The sequence below is a fragment of the Pipistrellus kuhlii genome, unplaced genomic scaffold (genome assembly GCF_014108245.1).
Source record: "Pipistrellus kuhlii isolate mPipKuh1 unplaced genomic scaffold, mPipKuh1.p scaffold_m20_p_11, whole genome shotgun sequence".
NCBI classification, from domain to species: Eukaryota; Metazoa; Chordata; class Mammalia; order Chiroptera; family Vespertilionidae; genus Pipistrellus; species Pipistrellus kuhlii.
In genome coordinates this window covers 46,482,396-46,503,842 of record NW_023425416.1, presented here as the reverse complement: position 1 = coordinate 46,503,842, position 21,447 = coordinate 46,482,396, and the positions used below count along the sequence as shown (strand labels likewise).

General features: G+C 46.0%; 1 protein-coding gene across 3 annotated transcripts in view; it reads left to right on the top strand.

Annotated features, from left to right (window-relative positions):
• The window catches only part of ULK4 (unc-51 like kinase 4), a 215,037-nt gene that overhangs the window by 23,995 nt on the left and 169,595 nt on the right, over positions 1-21,447 (top strand). For all 3 annotated transcript variants that reach the window (XM_045579448.1, XM_045579447.1, XM_036431957.2), the window contains exons 16-20: positions 157-203; positions 4,672-4,750; positions 12,812-12,919; positions 14,668-14,751; positions 16,928-17,089. In XM_045579448.1, coding sequence (XP_045435404.1) covers positions 157-203; positions 4,672-4,750; positions 12,812-12,919; positions 14,668-14,751; positions 16,928-17,089 — 480 coding nt within the window. The remainder of the gene's footprint in view (positions 1-156; positions 204-4,671; positions 4,751-12,811; positions 12,920-14,667; positions 14,752-16,927; positions 17,090-21,447) is intronic.

The following is a 21,447-nucleotide window of genomic DNA, read 5'->3' as shown; positions in this document are numbered from 1 at the left end:
TTTTATCATATCCTCAGTGCTCTTGCATTTTTGTGAATAATTAACTTCTTAGTGCGGCATCCCCATCTCAGTTGTATGCAGGTCTGAGAGCTTAACTGTGCAGTCCCTGTCTATGGGGTTTCATGAATGAAATGTATGTCTTTATCTTTATCCTAGTTCCACCTGCTAATCCAGCATTTGCGAATGGCTCCAAACTGGGATGTGTAAGTAACATTTCTATTTTAATAATTTGTTCTTCATCATTTTATTAAGTTACAGCATACATGTTTATCAAAAGCACATTCTAACTACTTACTCATAAAACATTCTTGGTAATGATGATTGAGTCACCGGCAGTTTCTCTAGACATCCCAACACGTAAGATCTCAAAATAGTCCTTATCCTGATATCAGGACTATAATTCTCGGATTATGCAAAGCTTGTCTGGAGACATTATTAACTTACTCTTCGGAGTATTCTTTATCTAGTACTTACCCCTGATCCTGTGCTTTAATTTAGTTACGCCTCCTAAGGAGTTTTCCCTTCCCACTGTGTCTTTCTTTTACCTCATACCTAGCTTCCTTATGGTGTTATTTAAAGTCAAGTGGTATTATGATCTGTCAGCTCTTGGTCGGAGCATGTGTACTTGCTCATGGAGACAGCACGCCACGGTGAAAAGCACATCAGCTAACGCGTTAGAAGGCTCTGGGCTCTGGTGTCAATGAGACTTGACCAGGTGACGCCCTCTTCCCGAGCCTGTCTCCCGGGAGCCTTTGTGGGGCAATGGGATTGCCTGGGTTCGGGTACAGACAGATCTGAGTGTGGATCCCAGACTTGCCCCCCTGGACACATCTGCTTTCCTCATCTGCAAAACGGGGGGAGTGTATTCTCTTCATAGGATTTTGGTAGAATTAAGCTTTGAATGAGGCCAGCATAGGAAAGACCTCACACAGTGCCTGGTTCTCAGTGGGGTTAGTGTATTGGGTGTGGAAGTCATAGTTGTTATCATCAAGCTTATCTCGTGTCCCCGTCAGCAGAGCCCGTGGGGACAGGCAGAGGAAGGGGCTTTGTGAAGGGTGGTAGTGTCGGATATCAGCTATTCTTCCAGCCTGGCAAAATATGGGGCAGCACTAATGTTCGCAAGAGGCTTTTTTTTAAAATTTATTTTTTATTTTTTTATAATTATTCTTATATATTGTACTCTCCCAAGGTAAGGTCTGGCATTATAAAATAGGGCTTTTAAGTAATTTCTGAGCATGGAAAACGTTGAGATTTGTGCTATGCTCATTAAAAAGAAATCAACAAAACCTAACACTGCAGCTAAAACTTAAATTATATCTTTGAAAGGGGTGCCCCCTGCTGGCTTCTTAAAATAGACTTTCTTAATCCTTTCCAAGTACTGCTTTAATACTTTTTTTTTTATTAAAATTTTTTAAAAAAATTTCTCTCTTTGCTGAAAGTACTACAGATGTCCCCCTTACTCCTCCATCGATCCCCCCTCTCTCCCCAGCCATTTGTGTATCACCCCCACTCCCAGGCTTCACCCTGGGGTTATGCTGATACACAAATAAATTCTTGGGTTAATCTCTCTTCCTCCCCCCGCCTCCCCGAGATTCAAGTTTAATTGTTAAACACCTTTAATTTGAGAAAAAGGTAGACAAGTCCTCTGTTTAAAGCTTTCTTTTATTCTCTCCACTCAAATTCCGTTTTCACCAGTGAGGCCTTCTGTGACCCAGGTTCTGTCACCCTGGTGGCATTTGATAAAGGTCCTTCTGAGAGATCACTGTTGAAGTAGGTATTTTTTTTCTCTCTTGGTTTTGTTCACACATGGAAAAACAAAATGGAATCACATCATATAATTTTCTAAGTTTCTCTCCCATTGTAACATGTATTTTAATGTCATTAGTTATTTGTCTTAAGATATTTTTAAAAAGATATGCCTCTTTCTTAATATGCTACGAACGCCTGACAATTTATTTACACTCCTCTCTGTTTTGGTTTAGTAAAAATTATACATAGTGCAATAAGGAACATTTTTGTGTTTAAATCTTTCTGCCTCTCTGTTTTCTTTGACCTCTTAGGGCAGATTTGTACAATTAGAATGAATGGCTAAAAGGCAATTAAATATTTTTGGTAAATGGTTAAAATGCTCTTTAGCAAGATTGTCTCAACATTATTTCCTGGCAGTGTATATAAAGATGCCCTTTAGTTAGAACTTTAGCAGTGGATATTTATCAGATTTGTCCATCAACTTTATTGAAGTATGATTTGCATATAATTATAAAGTTTAAATTTATAAATTGTGGTTAAATATACATCATACACATTTTAGCCATTTTTTAGTGTCGAGAAGTATATTCATAGAGTTGTGCAGCACTCACCACTATCAGTTTCCAGAACTTTCCCATCATCTCAAACAGAAGCTTTTGTCCACTAAACAACAACTCCCTGTTTCCCCCTTCCCGTACAGTAACCTCTATTCTACTTTTTGTCTCTCTGATTTTGCCTCTTCTGGGTACCTAGTGTAAGTGGGATCAGACAGTATCTGTCCTATTGTGCTTGGCTTATTTAGTTTAATATTTTCAAAGTTAATTTATGTTGTAGCATGTACCAGAATTTCATTTCTTTTTAAGGTTGAATAAATTCCATGTATGCAAATGCAACATTATCTTTTCTTCTATTGATGGACACTTGGGTTGCTCCCACCTTGTGGCTGTTCTGAATAATGCTGCTTTGAATATTGGTGTGCAAGCATCTGTTCAGTCCTTTCAGCTCTTTGGGGTGTACACCTAGGAGCGGAACTGCTGGGTCATATGATAATCCTATGTTCAACCTCCTGAGGCCCCATGGTTTCCATAGCAGCTCCAGTTTACATGTGCACCGGCAGGACGTGACGGTTTCTGTTCATATTCTCTATATTTTCTGTATCTTTTTCTACCCCCTCTGATAATAGCTATCCTAATGGGTGTGAAGTGATAGCTCATGGTTCTGATGTGCCTTTCATGGTGACTAGTAATGCTGACCATCTAGATTTTCATGTGCTCATGGGCCATTTGTGTATCTTCTTTGGAGAACTGTCTGTCCCAAGTCCTTTGCCCATTTCTAATTGGCTTCCTTGTCTTATGTTGTTGATTTGTAGGAGTTCTTGATATATCCTGGATATTAACCCCATATCAGATATATGATTTACAAACACTTTCTCTCACTCTGTGGGTTGCTGTTTCACTCTGTTGACAGTGTCCTTTGCGTAAAAGTTTAAAATTAGTAGCTTGTAACTTTTGGCCCAAGGTCCTACCACTTCCTTTTCATGTAGTGCCTGGGGCTTCTTTAATCTGGATGCTAGTTCAAGGGGGATTGGGACCCGTAAGCATCATTGCTGTGCCAGAGCTCCTCGGAGTCTGACGCCTTCCCTCCAGGGGCGCCTGTATCTCTATTTGAAAACCTGACAAGCCAAGGCTCTCTGGCTGTTTCGCCCAGAGAACATGCCGCACTCCTCACAGAGCGCAGTCCTCACCAGCTCACAACTCAGCGTTCTCTCCACATTATAGAAAAGGTTCATGGCAAATGAATTTCCTACATGAAATAAACATTTCCAAATCACCTGAAGTGATGTTTATTTTTATTTTTTAAAATATATTTTATTGTTTTTTTTACAGAGAGGAAGGGAAAGGGATAGAGAATTAGAAACATCGATGAGAAACATTGATCAGCTGCCTCCTACACACCCCCTACTGGGGACCTGCCCGCAACCAAGGTACATGCCCTTGACTGGAATCGAACCCGGGACTCTTCAGTTCGCAGGCAGATGCTCTGTCCACTGAGCCAAACCAGCCAGGGCCTGAACAGATGTTTAATAGTTCATCAGCTTTATTTTCTGCTGGATGATGAAACAAACACTACACTAAGACTAGTATTGATTAAAATAGAAAAAATATTTGTAAGACTTATGATTGCAAAACTTTGTATTAAAGTGAATATATACATGGTGGGGCAAAATTAGGTTTACAGTTGTGAGTACACAAAACAGTTTTTTCTTGTATTATTATTGATACTTATTATTATATTTTCCATGTGAACAACTATAAACGTATTTTTGTACCTACCTGTATATGTTTAACACTAATATCAATAAGTAGTAGAACAGAGATCTTTAACCAAATACCTCTGTACTCAGAAATAAAAATTACTGCCCTAACCAGTTTGGCTCAGTGGATAGAGTGTCAGCCTGCAGACTGAGAGGTCCCAGGTTCAATTCCAGTCAAGGGCATGTACCTTAGTTGCAGGCACATCCCCAGTAGGTGTGCAGGAGGCAGCTGATCGATGGTTCTCTCTCATCGATGTTTCTAACTCTCTATCCCTCTCCCTTTCTCTCTGTAAAATACCAATAAAATATATTTTTTTTAAAAAGAAAAAAATTACTGTGTCCGTCTCTCTGGCTAAGGCCTTTTGAAATGCTTTCCCCTTTGCTGCAGAAGCACAGCTTGTTCAGCTTGTACACAGGGGGGCGCAGTGGGCCTGCTTCAGTCTCCTGCATGCCTCTCACTGGGCTCGGTACACGCAGTGTTGGCTCACCCTGTCTCACCCACCTTATCTCACGTCAGTGCTCATCCCTGCTTAATGGAACTCTCTCGGGGGTCCCTTTCCCCAGTCCCCGGCTCTCCTGTTCAAGGGCTGTTTTCTCTCCCTTTACAGACGGGCCAAGGTCGCTCGCGTGATTGGTTTACTGGCCTCACACACAGCTGAACTTCAAGAACATACGCCTGTTATTGAGGTAATTTCTCTTATTACGGAAATGCTATGAATGACAGAAGGGAGTGTCCCTCATTTTGTGACTTGGACCAGGCAGATTTCATTGACCTTCCCGAAGTTCTCTCTGTGGAATTGTCCCATGGCTATAAGGCAGTAACCTCCATGGACCTTTAGGCTCTCCACCAGCTGGGCATGTAAAACATGTCCTGTTATGAAGGGGTGCGGCAGACTATATTGTGAGCTAGGTCCTGTCGGACAATGACCTGGGTGTTCCCCATAATGCCATCTTTTACACAGCGGGCTGTGATAATTGAAGCAGCCACTAGAGGGCACCCAAACACTGGAAACAAAGTTTTACAAGTTCAAGAATTTATCTTTCAACTCCAGGAAGAAGCAGGCTTAGCAGATACATAGCTTTTCTGTTTTCAACTTTTCCTTGTTTTTTTCCTCTCCCCCCTTTTCCTTTTTCCCTTTTCCCCCTCCTCCCCTTCCCCCTTCCTTACTCCTGCATTCTCCTACTTTCTCCTCTTCCTCCTCCTTCCTTCTCCTTCTGTTTTTGAGTTTCCACCGTGTGAGATGCTGTTGCATTCCATTGGTGATGAAGACACAGGAGATGAATGAAAGCCAGCGCAGCCTCTCCAGCAAAGTGCGGTCAGCACCTTGCCCGTGATCCGGGGGGGGGGGGGGGGGGGGAGGGGGGTCGAGAAGCCTGCTGCAAACCTGAGTGCAGTGCTCCTTGGACAGGTTTCTCTCAGGTGTTTGCAGACCATTTTTCAGTCAATTATTCATAAAATTTCAAGCATGAGATGCATTCTGATTTCTCAGTAGGTTTACTGTTAGTAGATACTAAAATTTGGGGTTGAAGACTCTATAGACCTTTTTACGGTATAAAACCTTGTTTCATTATTCATCTTTGTTTCCCACAGTCCCTGGCAGCAAGGTGACATGTATTTCAGGCACTTAATGTCAACAGCTCTAATAAGTGATTGAAACAATGGTAGGGACATGTGCCGGTGTGATTTATTACAGAGGGGCAGAAGAGATTGGGGGGGAGAGGGATCTGTTGTGCTATCCTTAGGATATACAATAGTTTAAATTAGGGGTGTCGAACTCAATCAGAGAAGGGGCCAAAATCTAAAATCCAGCCTAAATCGTGGGCCGAATGCTTTACTGAACAGTCATAAACTGTCATTGTGATGGAAACGCATCGGAGTGCAGTGATGACAGCGCAGTGCGGGCCACATTGCAAGGCCTGGCGGGACGGATTTGGCCCGCGGGCCTTGTGTTTGACACATGTGGTTTAAATCTTTCATTCTGTCATTATTGGCTACTTAAAAGAGTTGAGCATTACCTCTTGTATGTATTTAGAAGCATTTATTCGATTCTTCATTTTTTTTCATGGAAAAAATGGAACCTGATTCTTAGGCTTTTCCTATTAGATCACCACGCATTTATCGCCCAGTAATCACTGGGGTTCCTGTGTGTAATGATTTTTAGGAAATAGCCCTGGCATTTTGATACACATTTGTAGCCTCAAGCATGCAGTGGATGTAGTTTAGGAAGTGGATTATAGAACCCTAAAATATAGAACTGGATGGAATAGTAGCAGGTGTACTAGTTTGACCCCTTCATTAAATGTTTTCATTGTAGAAAATTCCGACGTACGTAAAAGTAGAGGGACTGGCATAATGAGACATCACTCATTTCCAGCAATTATCAGCACTTTGCCCATCTTACTCGTCTGTCATCTCTTGCTCTCTTCTTTCCCATCTCATTCCCTCTCCCCTCTCTATCCTCTCCTCTCTCACTTTAGTATTTATTAAAAAAAAACAAAAACAGTCTGGACCGGTTTGGCTCAGTGGATAGAGCGTCGGCCTGCGGACTAAAAGGTCCCGGGTTCGATTCCGGTCAAGAGCATGTACCTTGGTTGCGGGCACATCCCCAGTAGGGGGTGTGCAAGAGGCAGCTGATCGATGATTCTCTCTCATCGATGTTTCTAACTCTCTATCCCTCTCTCTTCCTCTCTGTGAAAAATCAATAAAATATATTTAAAAACAAAAACAAAAACAAAAAAATATCCAGCCAGCCAGTGTGCTCAGTGATTGAGCGTTGATTCATGAACCAGGAGGTCACTGGTTTCATTCCTGGTCCAGGCACATGCCTGGCCTGTGGGCTTAATCTTAGGGGCCGTGCAGGTGAGCAGGGAGAGTGAGCAGGGGGTCGGTAGCCCAGGGCACTGAGGGGAAGGTGGTGTAACGTGATCTGTGAGACCCCGAGTCGCAGGTCCTTCTGGAAGCCAGAGGGGGGCAGTGTTCGCAGGAGTGAGGACGCCTCCTCATCTCGCTTCAAACGACTCCTGGAGTGAGGGCCCCGGTGGCATTTGCTGCTCGGCAGGACCGCAGGCAGCATGGGGGGACACAGACTCCCCCAGCATCTCGGAGGAGGTGACGTGGCTCTCCTTTGGGCCAAGCGCTGTTTCAGCGTGGCCTCTCCTCGGACTCGGTGAATGACCTCTGGCCTGTGCTTGCTGGGTGCGTGTGGCCGGCGGAAGGACTTGTGCTCAGCTCGCCAGCTGTGTTTCTGTTTATACTTTTCCTTCCAAAACCTGCATGTGAGCAGGGTCTTCCTGTGGATGGCGGTTTGTAAACACGGAACGGCCCCTCTTTGTGGGGTTCATGCCCCCCCTTTTCATGGTCATTCCTCAACCCAATGGAGCGTTTTGCACCCCACCAAGTCCCCTAGGTAGCTCTGTGTTGGCAGACTGGAAGGTGCCACCTTTCACATCAGTCACTCTGACATTTGTTTCTTCTTTTTTTAAAAAAATATATTGATTTTAGAGAGACGGGGCTGGGGGGAGAGAGAAACATCGATTTGTTGCTCCACTCATTTATGCATTCATTAGTTGCTGCTTGTATGTGCCCTGAGCGGAGATCGAACCCATTGCCTTGGTGTAGCTCTAACCAATTGAGCTACTGGGCCGGGGCCGACACTATGACCATGTCTGGCTTGTTCATAGCCCTGAGCTGAGACAGATGTCATTAAAAAAATTTTTTAAAAAAAAAATATATTTTATTAATTTTGTACAGAGAGGAAGGGAGAGAGAGAGAGAGTTAGAAACATCGATGAGAGAGAATCATCGATCAGCTGCCTCTTGCACACCCCGTACTGGGGATATGCCCGCAACCAAGGTACATGCCCTTGACCGGAATCGAACCCGGGACCTTTCAGTCCCCAAGCCGACGCTCTATCCATTGAGCCAAACCGGTTTCGGCTAAAAAAAAATTTTTTTTTTTTTTTAATTAATTGCAGAGAAGAATGGAAAGGGAGAGAGAGATTGAAACATCAACGATGAGACAGAATCAATTATTGGCTGCCTCCTGCACGCCCCACATAGGTCAATTGAGCCCGCAACCCAGGCATGTGCCCTGACCAGGAATCGAACTGAGACCTCTAGTTCATAGGTCATTGCTTAACCACTGAGCCACGCCGGCTGGGCCCAGTGCCATTTGTAACCCTCCGCACTGTTAGTGTCAGTGAATTTGCCCCTGTGTCTCCCTGCTAAACAACCGTCTTTTTTTGGTTGGTTCTTGGACAGCACGGGAGGGAAATGGGTTGAACAGGATGAAACGAGCTGAATAACATTCAGGCCTTGGTGTAGAGCGAAGGGACACGTGCTGGCTGCGTGTTGTTCAGCCAGGAAGCCCGGTGGATATCATTTGGGGCATCGCCATATTTTAATCACTTTTGCATACGAACGAAACACCTCACATCAAAGAACTCTTAAACGGCACGCTTCCTAAGTTTTTATAATGATCAAATTCATTGAATTTCTTACCTGACATCTTGTAGAGCAGTTTTTACCTTCCGTGTTTCTTGCTTTGACTAATCTGCCTGCTCGTTTTACCCGCGCTGTGAGCACACCTTTGTTACAATATTTTCAGAGCAGCAGCTGTGAGGCTTATCCATTGGAATGTGATGTGTTTAGTAATCCTTGCGAACCCAGCAAATGCCACATTTAATTTTCTATTAGATGAAAGAAACACGGAAGGAGACTTGGTGGTGGAAAGAACTGCACAAACATAACTAATCAGAGCTGATCCCTGAAGCAGAAAAATGCAATTTAAAATGAGCTTTCTTTGTATTTCTGTTATTTGAGGAGTGAAGAGATGACTATTAAGACTATAGTAACAAGTAAATAATAGTTATAAATAGGAAACTCAAGCAGTATTGCGGTTATGTTCTTTGTGTCATAACTTTGACGCATTCCAACATCGAAAAGACTCAGTTTTCATAAAGGACAATGGTGACTTGGTTTCCTAAGAAAACATGTAGCCCAGCTGTGGTGGCTCAGTGGCTAAGCATTGACTTACAGCCAGGAGGTCATGGTTTGATTCCAGGTCAAGGCATTTGCCCAGCTTGTTGGGCTCCATCCTCTGTTGTGCCAGAGAAAGCTGATCAATGATTCGCTCTCATCATTGATGTTTCTCTCTCTCTCTCTCTCTCTCTGTCTTTCTGAAATCTATAAAAATATATTTTTAATAAAAAGAAAAAACTTTATACAATGGGCATAATTGTGTTATGGTTCCAAATAAAAATGTCATTTAGCCCCATCTGGTTTGGCTCAGTGGTAGAGAGTCAGTCTGCAGACCGAAGGGTCCCAGGTTCAATTCCAGTCAAGGGCACATGCTTAGGTTGTGGGCTCCATCCCCCAAAGTGGGCATGAAGGAGTCAGCCAGTCAGTGATTCTCATCATTGATATTTCTCTCTCTCCCTTCCCCTTCCTTTGAAATCAATAAAAATATATTTTTCTAAAAAAAAGTAATTTAACCCTCAATATACAGAGTGGGGCAAAAGTAGGTTTACAGTTGTGAGTGTATCAAAGTTTATTTTTGTATTATTATTTACTAGAGGCCCCCCCCAAAAATGTTTATTTTTGTATTATTATTTACCCCCCTGCCATCCATGCACTGGATGGCAGGGGGGTGGTTTCCTCAGCCTGACCTACATCCTCTCGCAGTCCAGGACGCCTCAGGGGATGTGCAGCTGCTGGCTTAGGCTCGATCCTCCATCCTTCTGGGGACGAGCCTAAGCCAGCAGTCAGACATCCCTCTTGCAGTCCAGGGCTCTCATAGACCAGAACCCCTCGCTCCTTACTGCCCACCTGCAGTGGAGGCAGGAGAGGCTCCCGTCACTGCCACCGAGTTCACCAGCCTTGAGCCTGGCTTCTGGCTGAGCAATGCTTCCCCTATGGGAGCGCACTGACCACCAGGGGGAAGCTCCTACGTTGAGTGTTTGCCCCCTGGTGGTCAATGTGCATCATAGCAACCGGTCGTTCCACAGTTTGGTGGATTTGCAAATTAGGGTTTTATTATATAGGATTAATTATTGAATTATTTTGCGTATGGACGACTGTAAACCTACTACTTTGGTCCCACCTGGTATGTGTATGAAATCCCTGCCCGCAGAGGCAGGAGGAAGGACGAAGGACCTGAGGGAGAGTGTGGGAGCGCCAGCACCTGTGTCTGGCAGCCGATTCTCTCTCACCATTGATGTTCCTGTCTCTCCCCCACTCCCTTCCTCTCTCTGAATCTATAAAAACATATTAAAAACAAACAACCCCCCCCCCCCCCCAATATCCATATAGTACTTGGATTTCTGAAGCTGAAGAAGGCTTAACAAATCTATTTTATCTTTTTGTTCTGTTTAGTAATGGCATTTTGAATGCCAGTCTGCCTAGGTCATCAAACACTTATTTTTCTCTTTGGAATTTGTCATTTCTATGTTATGTTTGTTTACTATTCCTATAGTTTTCCTTTGTTACTAGTAATATTTCTTTAAAGTTTTGCAATAACAAGGGGGAACTGTCTAAACAACACTGCAGGGAAACTGCCTGCCGCGTACCATTCACCGCTCTCCAAAGCTGGCCTGGGCAGCGTGAGGTCAGCCTGCCGGGGTTAGGCAGCACAGACTACAGGATGCGTGTTTGCCTACGCGGTGCTCCTAAGCGCCTCTGTCGTGCTGGAGGCAGTTCACACAGTTTCATCTCTTCAAGGCTCTGCAGCATTAAGATGTTTTAATTTCCAGTGATGCTTATGATACAGAGTGCCGGTGGGTTATAAGATTGAGAAAAGCCGTAAATCCCTGCCCCTAGCTTCGCCAAGCAGCGAGCTGGGTTTGGGTTTCGAATTTAGTGTGAGGTTGACTTAAGAAAAAAAAGAATTAAACCTTTTATTTTGAGATAATTAATAGGCTCATATGAGGTGGTAAGAAATAATCCAGAGAGATCCTGTGTATGCTTCCTCCCGTTTCCCCAGAGGTAGCGTCTCGGAGAATTAGAGTAGAATATTGCTGCAGGATATTGACATCAAAACAGCTAGGGAACAGTTTCAACACCCCAAGGACCCCTCAGACCGCCACTTTTTAACCACGCCCACTGCCCTCTATCCCATGTCCTCCCCCAGCCCCTACTCCTGGCCACTACTAACCTGTTTGCCATTTCTATTCTCTTGTCATTTTGAGAATATTGTATAAGTGGAATCATATGGTATGTAACCTTTTGTGATTGGCTTTTTTCATGGTTAGCATGTTTCTCTGAAGATTCATCCAGAGAAAGAAGCCAGAAAAAGGAATACGTAGTATGCGATCCCGTTTACATAAACTCTAGAAAATGTGGATTAATGACAGGCGGTACATTGGTGGCCCTCTCGGGAGGAGAAAGGAGTGGGGCGGAGGCAGTAGTTACCAAAGGAATGGGGGGGACACTCGGGGTGTTGCCATTTTGATTGTGGCTGCAGGTGATGAGGTCACAGGTGGTTACCTGTGTCCATCGCATCTAAGTGTGCACTTTATATAGCTGCGCTTTATCGTATGTCAGTTTTAAAAAAGACACACCACACCTCCAGTGTCCTCCAGTACCTGACCACTGACCGTGAACTCCCCCGACACAGACACCACTCCCCCGGGCTCTTGTTCACAAGAGGGCCAGAGATCTGGTGCGGGGACAGTGTTCCTTTGTCCAGGTGTTCTGGAAGCTTTCAAGGGCCTCCTTTCGGTGTTTATGCTTCTGTCTTTGCCGACGGGAAGTCGTCTTGTCTTACCGTCGGAGCCCCGCTGCCTTCGAGCAGGTTTCCGCAGGGTCCTCCCTCCTCTCAGCTCCCTCTCAGGGCCGGGCCGGTGTTCACGTGCCATCGGAAACCTTCCTCCCCGCTTCCCGGCCACCGTGCGGTTCCACTCACCCGTGGCCCGGGGCGTGCATTCCGGTGACAACGGGACGGGATGGTCCCAGCACCGCTCCTGGGAAGTGAACTGCGTTTGATAAATGCTGCTGCGTGTCAGCGTGGGTCGTGTTGAAGCTTTGGGATAAGATTTATACTGCCGAGACCGGTTTAGCTCAATGGATAGAGCGTCGGCTTGGGGACTGAAGGGACCCGGGTTCGATTCCGGTCAAGAGCATGTACCTTGGTTGCGGGCATATCCCCAGTAGGGGGTGTGCAAGAGGCAGCTGATCGATGACTCTCTCTCATCGATGTTTCTAACTCTCTATCTCTCTCCCTTCCTCTCTGACAAAATCAATAAAATATATTAAAAATAAAAGATTTATACTCAGATTTTTGAAGGGATCATTTAAACGTTCAATGCCATGAGAGAGTTATTAAACTGGGGGGCGCTGGAGCGTGCCGGGGCCCGGGCAGGTAGGGGCTGGCGCAGGCCCTGGCTGTCCGCGGAGCCGGCGGAGACGTGCCGGGGCCCCCCCCCCCCCTCCCCGTCTCCGCAGTGGGCGCAGTGCCTGCCCCGCAGGGTCAGTGTCGCCGAGGGAGTGCGTGGGAGCTGGCCGTGCCCTCCAGGCCCGAGTGCGTTTTCCCGGAGGCATTTTTGCTGTCATCGGGGACAGCTACTATTTTATTTTTTCAGGAATAAGGCCCATGTTTTGAAAATCATTTGGAAACTGCTTCTTAAAAATGGAAGGTGAACTCTGGAGAGAGCCTCGCCTTGTATAACACATACAGGTTAGAGAACTGAGATACATATCAAATAATATACTTTCTTTTCTTTTTTTTTTTTTTTTTTTTTCTTTTCTTTTCAGGCAATTACTCTCTTAACCGAATTAATTAGGGAGAACTTCCGGAACAGCAAACTGAAGCAGTGCCTTCTGCCAGCCCTCGGGGAGCTGCTGTACCTCGTGGCCACCCAGGTGAGACGTCTGGTCGAGACGAGCCTGCTGGGCTCGGACGTGCCCTGACACATCCCGGCCGGCGAGTATTAATAGCCCACAAAGTCCCCCCTTTGCGGCTTAGAGCACGCCTCAGGAGCTGCGGAGAGAGGCTGCTTCTGGAGGGGGGAGGCTGTCCGTCTCTCCCTGTCTGTCTGTCTGTCTGTCACCTTTCCCCCCTCATCTGCTTCAGAGCAGCAATTTTCAGCCGGTGGGCCGAAATATTCCCCTTGTTTCTAAAAGTAGATCAAGAATCCTTTTCCTGGGTGCTCACTCTACTTGGGCAGAAGCTCGGCTGTTGTAAGAAAGCCCACGTCCGTGGCTGTGATGTGCGACCACATCTTAGGATAGGGAACCCGATTCTGTCCCTGGGTCCACGGAAAGCCGTACGTTTTGGGGAGATGAGGGCTTCTGTGGACCTGTCGCCGAACATATGTCAGCCTTAAGATCTCAGGTCCGTGCTGACCGAGAGGCTGGTGCACCCCGTGTCACAGACCCGCCCCGCCGGCCCCCCCCACCCCCCCGACACTCTGCTCGCACCCGGGGCCAGCTGGAGGGCAGAGGACGGAGGGCTTCTGCGGAGGATGTGCCCCAGCAGCAGTTGCAGTCTGTGTGTTTTTTGCCGTTTCTTTTGTCAGGGATGCCTCCCCTGCCCGGTGCAGGCATTCTTTCTTTCGCCTTTTTTTGGTTCGGCCCATAATCACCTCTTCCCTGGCCGTGGTCAGAACTCCCAGACAGTCGCCTGGCTTTGCACCGGTGTCAGTAAAAGTGTGCTTTCCAGATCTCAGCCGGGGTGAGCCTGTTAAGCACACACGGGAGACAGCGAGTGTTGCTCCTCAGAGGCCCCGGGCCTCTTGTCTTGCTCGCTGCCATCAATCCCTCCCGTTGCTTCTAGGCCCTGTGGGCTGCCTCCCCTGGGCCCGTCTGACCTCCGCCCCCCTCGCTCCCACTCGCTCCTTCCGCCACGCTGACCTCCCTGCAGCTCCTGGCTCACCCCCCCTGGCACACAACTGCTGTGCCCCGCTCCTGCCCGCACCCCTACCTCCGCACTGCGCTTCCTCCTGCTCGGGAGTGTCCCAGGTCTCTGTTCACGGGTCCCTTCAGAGACCTGGCTACATAAGCATGATCACGCCTCATTTATCCACAGTATGAGATGCAGCCACCCTGTCTAGTCTCCCTCTAACCTAGGGGTGTCGAACTCAATCAGAGAAGGGGCCAAAATCTAAAATCCAGCCTAAATCGCGGGCCGAATGGTTTACTGAACAGTCATAAACTGTCATTGTGATGGAAATGCAGCGGAGTGCAGTGATGACAGCGCGGTGCGGGCCACATTGCAAGGCCTGGCGGGACGGATTTGGCCCGCAGGCCTTGTGTTTGACACATGTGCTCTAACCGCTTCCCTGCTGTGGTTTTCCTTATGGCGCTCATCAATAGAGCAGATTCTCTGCCAGCCAGCTCCTGTTGCCCTGTCTCAGTTCCCCTCTAGCTTCTGATGAGGGGATCCTGTGTAACAAAGCAAGCAATGGGAGCAGTCCAGTCTGTGCGGTGCAGTCAGGGACCCCCAATCAGATCGTCATTGATGGGGGGTTGGGGAAAGGGGAAATCATACTGTAAAGGGAACATTATGAAGTTTTGGAGAGTTTGTGCATTTGAAACTGCCCCTTTCTCTTGAACGGGTTACTATCTTTTGTGCTGCTAGCTTCACAGCCTTTTCCTCCACTTCGTTTTAGGAAGAAAAAAAGAAGCACCCCAGGGAATGCTGGGCCGTCCCCCTGGCCGCCTACACGGTGCTAATGAGGTGCCTTCGGGAAGGGGTAAGGCCCTTGGTTGTCCTCTGTGGCCCCCGGATGGTAATAATCCTCCCGGTGCTGCTGGCGCTGCTGTGTGGGACCATAGCCCGCAGCTGCTGGCAGGCAGGCATTGCTCCTGAATGTCAGTCCTGGCCCAGCCACCCCCCAGCAAGTGACCCCCCGGCGGAGCGGGCAGAAAGCGAGCCAGCTTTCTCCTTCGCTTTTCAAAAGGTGGTAGCAAACAGAAGCAGCGGAAGTAGTTTGTAACACGTATTCTTAATCCCTGCCGCCTTTGAAAGCTGCCGAGAGGCCAGTCTGGGAAGCTAGGCGTATGCAGAGAATTTCTGTGAGCCTCAGAAGCCCGCGATTGGCTTGTCAGGTTGCTCTTGGTTTGAAAACCGGGCACCTTGAACAGGAGGCGCCGTTTCGTGTGCGATGTGACTTTTCAGGTTACTCAGATCCCTCCCACACCGCCGTTCACCGCTGTGCACGGCCCCTCGCCAGCCTGCGGGCTCGTACAGAGGTGCCCGCGTGGAACACGGTGAAGGGTTTAGTGGCTGACCTAAGAGGTTGGCATTGTCTGTTTGCTTTAAGCCATTTGACATTGTTTCACCCAAGGCAAAGCCGTGGGCTACGAGCATTCCTTAAGGAATGAAGAAAATATGTCACAGTAAACATCTTCCTTCTGAGTTCTCTGCTCCCCGGTAATGGAGCCATGTTCCACGTGTGGAGCATTCTGTAACCCCCTCCCCCTCTGCCCGTGACCCCAAGTGCAGTCTGAACACCTTCCGGCCTGTAGGGTTGATAGGTAGTCAGCTGTTGTGATGGGATGTGTGTGACGCCGGTAAATTATCTCAATACATCGTTTCAGTAACAGGGCAGTTAAGTCATGTTTATCTGCAGTCAGAGGGTACCTCTAGGTTTCATTCAAGGCCTCCAGTGAGGCACACTTGGGGGTTCACAGATGACGGAGGTGACATTGCCATGCCCTCTCACATCCCATCCATCCTGGAGATAAGATAAAGATATAAAGTGGAATATGTCAAGTAAATAAATGCCGAAGAACAAAATACAGGAACGCAAAGGAGAAAGGAGTCCTCCAGGAATTCTTTTCACAGTGTAAAAGCAATTTTAGAAACTTCGTGCCTTCAGTTTTTAAAACTCAGATGAATGCCTCGTCAAAGAGGATCCATTTTCGTTCACGAGGTTGTATCCCTTATTAAATATCTTCTTTCCTCTCCCTCACATATTTTTCATTGTACATATAATAGGAAGGATAATGTTTGATATCCAAGTGCATTGTTTTAAAATTGTTGTTAACTAGAAGCCCAGTGCATGCGTGATTTGAAGTCGCGAGGCCTGGGGCCTGTAAGGCCCCAGGTTCGATTCCGGTCAAGGGCATGTACCTTGGTTGTGGGCACATCCCCAGTAGGGGGTGTGCAGGAGGCAGCTGATGGATGTTTCTCTCTCATCGATGTTTCTCACTCTCTGAAAAATCAATAAAATATATTAAAAAAATAAAAAATAAATAAAATCACCTTCCAGTTTTGTTATGCTTTTATTGTGTGTTTTTTTTCATATTATTTCAGCTTTTTATTAAAATATGTGATATTATGCTAGGTTGTTGGTAATAGCTTCATAATAGCCTAAAATACCTCACCCATCTCCTCAAATACCTAAACTGCCGTATTTTTCGGACCATAAGACGCTCCGGACCATAAGACGCACCAGTTTTTAGAGAAGGGAAATGAAGAAAAAAAGATTCTGAAACAAATAGTGTCCTAAAATATTTTATGTGCATTAAAACCCAACATCACAGTCATAAACACATGTAATCAGCCCTGTAAAGTAAACAGCAGCATTTAGAACCATTTTAGAGCCGGGCAAGCACCCAGAGACCACACAGAGCCGGGCAAGTAAAAAAACGTTTTTTTTAAAGTATATGTGTAGGCTATATTTGGACCATAAGACGCAGGGACTTTCCCCCCCCCCACTTCTGGGGGGAAAAAAGTGCGTCTTATGGTCCGAAAAATACGGTACCTCCTATAAAATACCTGGCGCATGGGGGATGGGGGGGCAGGTCACTCCCTCCTGGAGCCAGGCCTTTATTTGCAGCGGTCACGAAAAGGTGACGTGTCTGTTTTTCACACTCGGTAACAGCCTTTCCACCCCCTCCTCGCTCTCTGGTCTCCTTCCGCAGGAGGAGCGTGTGGTGAACCACATGGCAGCGAAGATCGTCGAGAACGTCTGCACCACCTGCTCTGCGCAGGCCCAGGGCTTCATCACGGGGGAGATTGGGCCCGTCCTCTGGTACCTCTTCAAGCACTCCACCGTCGACTCTCTCAGGATCACAGCAGTGTCGGTGAGATGGAGCATCTTTGGGGGATACATTCTCACTTTATTGAAACACCAGGCTTGCAAACATTATGCGAGACACAGAGTAGGAAACAGAAACCTCCGAGGAATAGTGTTGATAGCAATAACGTGATTTTCTCCTTCAGTAGAGGTTTCACACCAGGGGCTGGCCAGCATTGGCACCGTCAGGAAATCCTGTCGGGACCCGGGGGGCGGGGGCGGGGGGGGGGGGGGCCCATGACACGATCAAAACTACACGGAGGCGACAGTGGAAAACGGCCCAGAACAGGATTTGGTTTGGTGTCTGTTTAGTGTGCCCGTCAGCTCCCTCTCTTGGATTTTATGTTCTAGTGGGTTTATTCATGTGGTTCAAATGAACTCACCCCCAGGTATCTGTGGTTTTTCGGGTTTTGTGTTTTGATTCGTTGTCTGCTACTTTGCGCACAAGGTCATGCTAACTCGGTGTGAAGGATAGTTATGTTTGAGACGTGCTAACAGGGTTGTATCAGGTGAATAGTCCTTGGGAGAAATGCAGTGCTTCCTCATGACATTAGTTTCTGTCCCCTCGTTGGTCACTGTTCTCTTGACCCCTCAGCATTACATGGCAGCCTCACTGCCTGTCTGTCTGCTCATTCGTACCCTCCCCACTGTGGTCCTCACTCCCCGCTTTCCTTACACCTCCGACCCCACGTTCCCCTTGGCATCCTCAGGAAGTGACTCCCCGGGGAGAGTGAGGACACCCAGGGGGAATCACCCTCACGTGCGGCTGCACATCAGAGGTGTTTCCACCCACACCTGTCCCCAGCGCCCCCTCCTGCTGCCTCTGACTGTGTCTCCTGTCAGACAGACCGCCCAGCTTCCTCCAGGCAACCTCACTCACTGGTTATTCTTCCTAAATCTCTCACCTGTCCTTCCAGAGCTTTCTAATCAGCATTCAGGTATTCTTTGCCCCATTACAAACCAAACCAAACCAAAAGCACAGAAGTAAACGTGTCCGAAGGACTCAGGCTGCGTATCCCTCTTCACGGCCATACTTGTTTACACAGAGTTGTCATTACAAATTGTCGCTCCTTTCTGGCCCATTTCCTCTTCACCCAGCTGTTATCTGTCCTGAAGATGTCACTGAAGCTGAGTCCATTGAGATCTGCAGTGACTTTCATGTTGCTAAATCTTGTGGGTATTTATGGATATTTTTTAGTTCTTAACCTTAATTCACCTACGTAATTTTGAAGATAATGGGCTAACAATCTGGCTCACAGAGAATTATTAAGCAAGGGATATATAGCATCGCATCACACACACACACACACACACACACACAGGCACTCATGCATGCACACAGGCACTCATGCATGCACGCACACACCCCTACACCTGCTTCAGGAGCCATGTGAGCTCAAAATTACAAAACCTAATGACCGTGCGAGTAATCATGGAGGAAGCATCAGAGAGCTCGTCACAGAGGATGCCAGTGAACTTTCTCCAGTCGTCTTGGAATTATATCTTAAGGCATCCGTTTTCATCGTGGCCCTGAGGAAAAAAAAAATCTGTCTTGCTTTAATTGGGTTCATGTTCTCATATCCATCTTTATATCTGCGTGGTTTCTTTTCTTGGCTAATTTTTCCCAGTTGTTCTCACCAAAGTCTTGTTCTTTTTAGCCCTTTCTTCATCTGACACATGAAGCTTCATTTTTCATCTTGGGCTGCTGGTGTTTCTTTCTTAGCATTCATCTAAATAATTTTTCACTGACATTTTGCCAATTAAACAAAAAAATGTATTTTCTTTTCTGTCCTCTTATCCCCTCCCTGCCCCTATTCTTATGTCTTTAAACCTCTTGGGTGGAGGAGAGTGTGTGTAGTTTGAAAAAGCCTCCAAGGTGGTTTAAACATGGCATCCAAAAATCACTCAAAAGACAAAAAAAGGAATGATTCTTAAATTTCTTCAGCAGTGATCCTGGTCATATAACTAATACGTACACAGCCTTCTCTTCTAAATGAGTCCATTTCTCAGCTTTTTATTGAATAGAAATTCTGAAGGTACTGCAATGTTCTTTTGGAAGCAAATTTTGAACTGGACCTATTTTTCATGAAAAGGCTGAAGACTCTTCCTTGTCCTTTTAAGAAAATATTTTTTGTATGCTTTTATTGATTTCAGAGACAGGAAGGGAGAGGGAGAGAGAGAATGATTATGAAAAGATCAATGAGAATCAATGAGCGAGAATAATTGATTGGTTGTCTCCTGTGTACCCCTGTTAGGGATTGAGCCCGCCAATCAGGCATGTGCCCTGACCGGAATCCAGCCGTGACCACTTGGTTCATAGGTCAGCATTCAACCACTGAGCCACACTGGCCGGGCGCCCTTTTCCTTTTTCCACATCTCGCTCCCGAGGACGCATTGGAGAGGGTCCTCTGCTTTTTCACGGTTGCTATGGGTGCTACCTGTTCCTTCCTGGTTGTAATAGCTCACAGTAGCGTTTTCATGAAGACTGGAAGTGTGGTTTGGCATAAAAGAAATACATCCACTTTAAACATGGCATTCTGGTTTGAGATGGACTTTCTGCCAACCAGTACTTGTTTTTTCTTACTTTATCAATAGGAATAACTTTTAAAGGGAGTTCATTCTTGGAGATAGAACAAATATTAATATTTTTCCTGAGATGTTCAAGAAAATGAAAATATTTCTCAAAGTCTTTATCTTCTCTCTCCCTCCTGCCTGCCGCCCTTTCTTTTGACATCGTAATATTTCTAACAACTCATCTTTTGCTTGATCTTTTCATTTTAGCAATTCATCTTATGCTTGATCTTTTCATAATCAAGGTTATAAATCCACTTTAAGTATAAATCAGGAAGGAGGTTATGACATTAATTATAGTGAATGTTTTTGTGAAACTATTTCTGGCCCACGTTTATTTCTCTCTTTGAAGTCTCCCAGGGACACGGAATATGACCAGGCCTCTCTTTCACTTTAAACTTTTGAGGTCTTCCCTTTGCTTGTGGCTGCGGTTTTCAACCTTTTTTTTAAAAAATATATATATATTTTATTGATTTTTCAAGGAGAGGAAGAAAGAGGGATAGAGAGTTAGAAACATCGATGAGAGAGAAACATCAATCAGCTGCCTCTTGCACACCCCCCACTGGGGATGTGCCCGCAACCAAGGTACATGCCCTTGACCGGAATCGAACCCGGGACCTTTCAGTCTGCAGGCCGATGCTCTATCCACTGAGCCAAACCGGTCCCGGCTGGCTCAACCTTTTTCATCTCATGTCACACATAAACTAATTACCAAAATTCTGCAACACACCAAAAATATATTTTTGTCATCTAACAAAAAATAGGTACAATTTTGATTCACTCACAGCTGTTGTTGTGTTGGCTATTGTCATCTTTTATTTGATAATCTAAGGACAAAAGGTCAGTGTCCCTGAATGAATAGTGAGGTATTGCTAACTAAATGTTCTAAAAATTCCTGCCACACACGGGTTTAAAATCGCCGTCTTACGGCATACAACTAGAAGGCCCTAGCTGGGTAGGCCCTCTCTGGCTTCAGCTTACTTTTACAGATGGATCCTGTTTTCCTCTTTCCTACTCTCTGCCTGCCCTCCTCCTCCCGAAGCAGGTTCTGCTTGCATCAGGCAAATGCTCTTCATCTCCCATCGCCATGGGAATCCTCATTCTCTCTCTGCCTAGAATTTTCCTCCCTTCCTTTCCCGCCGCCCATTTCCTGCTTCCCCTGCAGGAGCTGGCTCAGCATCACCTTGCTTAGGGAGCTGTGGCTGAGTTGCCTTTCCTGCCTTTCCTAGCGTGATTACTGAGCCCCCTCCTATTCCAACACGTACTACATTCTGTTAGTTTATTATGTACAGGCTTATATATCTAAAAGCTCATGAGCAATTTAGGAAAAGCTCAGAGGTCTGGTAACCTCAGTTTGAATTCCAGCTTTGCTGCTTACTAGCAGATGTTTTTGGACCAGTGGCTTAAATATTTTATGCCTTAGTTTTACCGACTATGAAATGGGGCTAATAATAATACCTTACTTACACATTGTTGGGAGAATTAAATGAGCTAGTCTGCAGATGCTCTCGGTGTTCTCCGCATACTGAACAATAAAAGTTAGATGTATACTTTCGTGATTATTTCCCCAGCTCTTAGCTTGGTGTCTGCAAAAGAGGGCCCTTAATGATGTTTGCTACTTACGGTGAAGTTTTTCTTTCTAGACTTATGAATTAGTTTATCATAGTTAGCTCACCATCATTTATATGACTATTACTTTAAGAGTATCTAATGTTTTATTTTTTTTTAATTTTTATTTTTTTCAATATATTTTTATTGATTTTGTACAGAGAGGAAGGGAGAGAGATAGTTAGA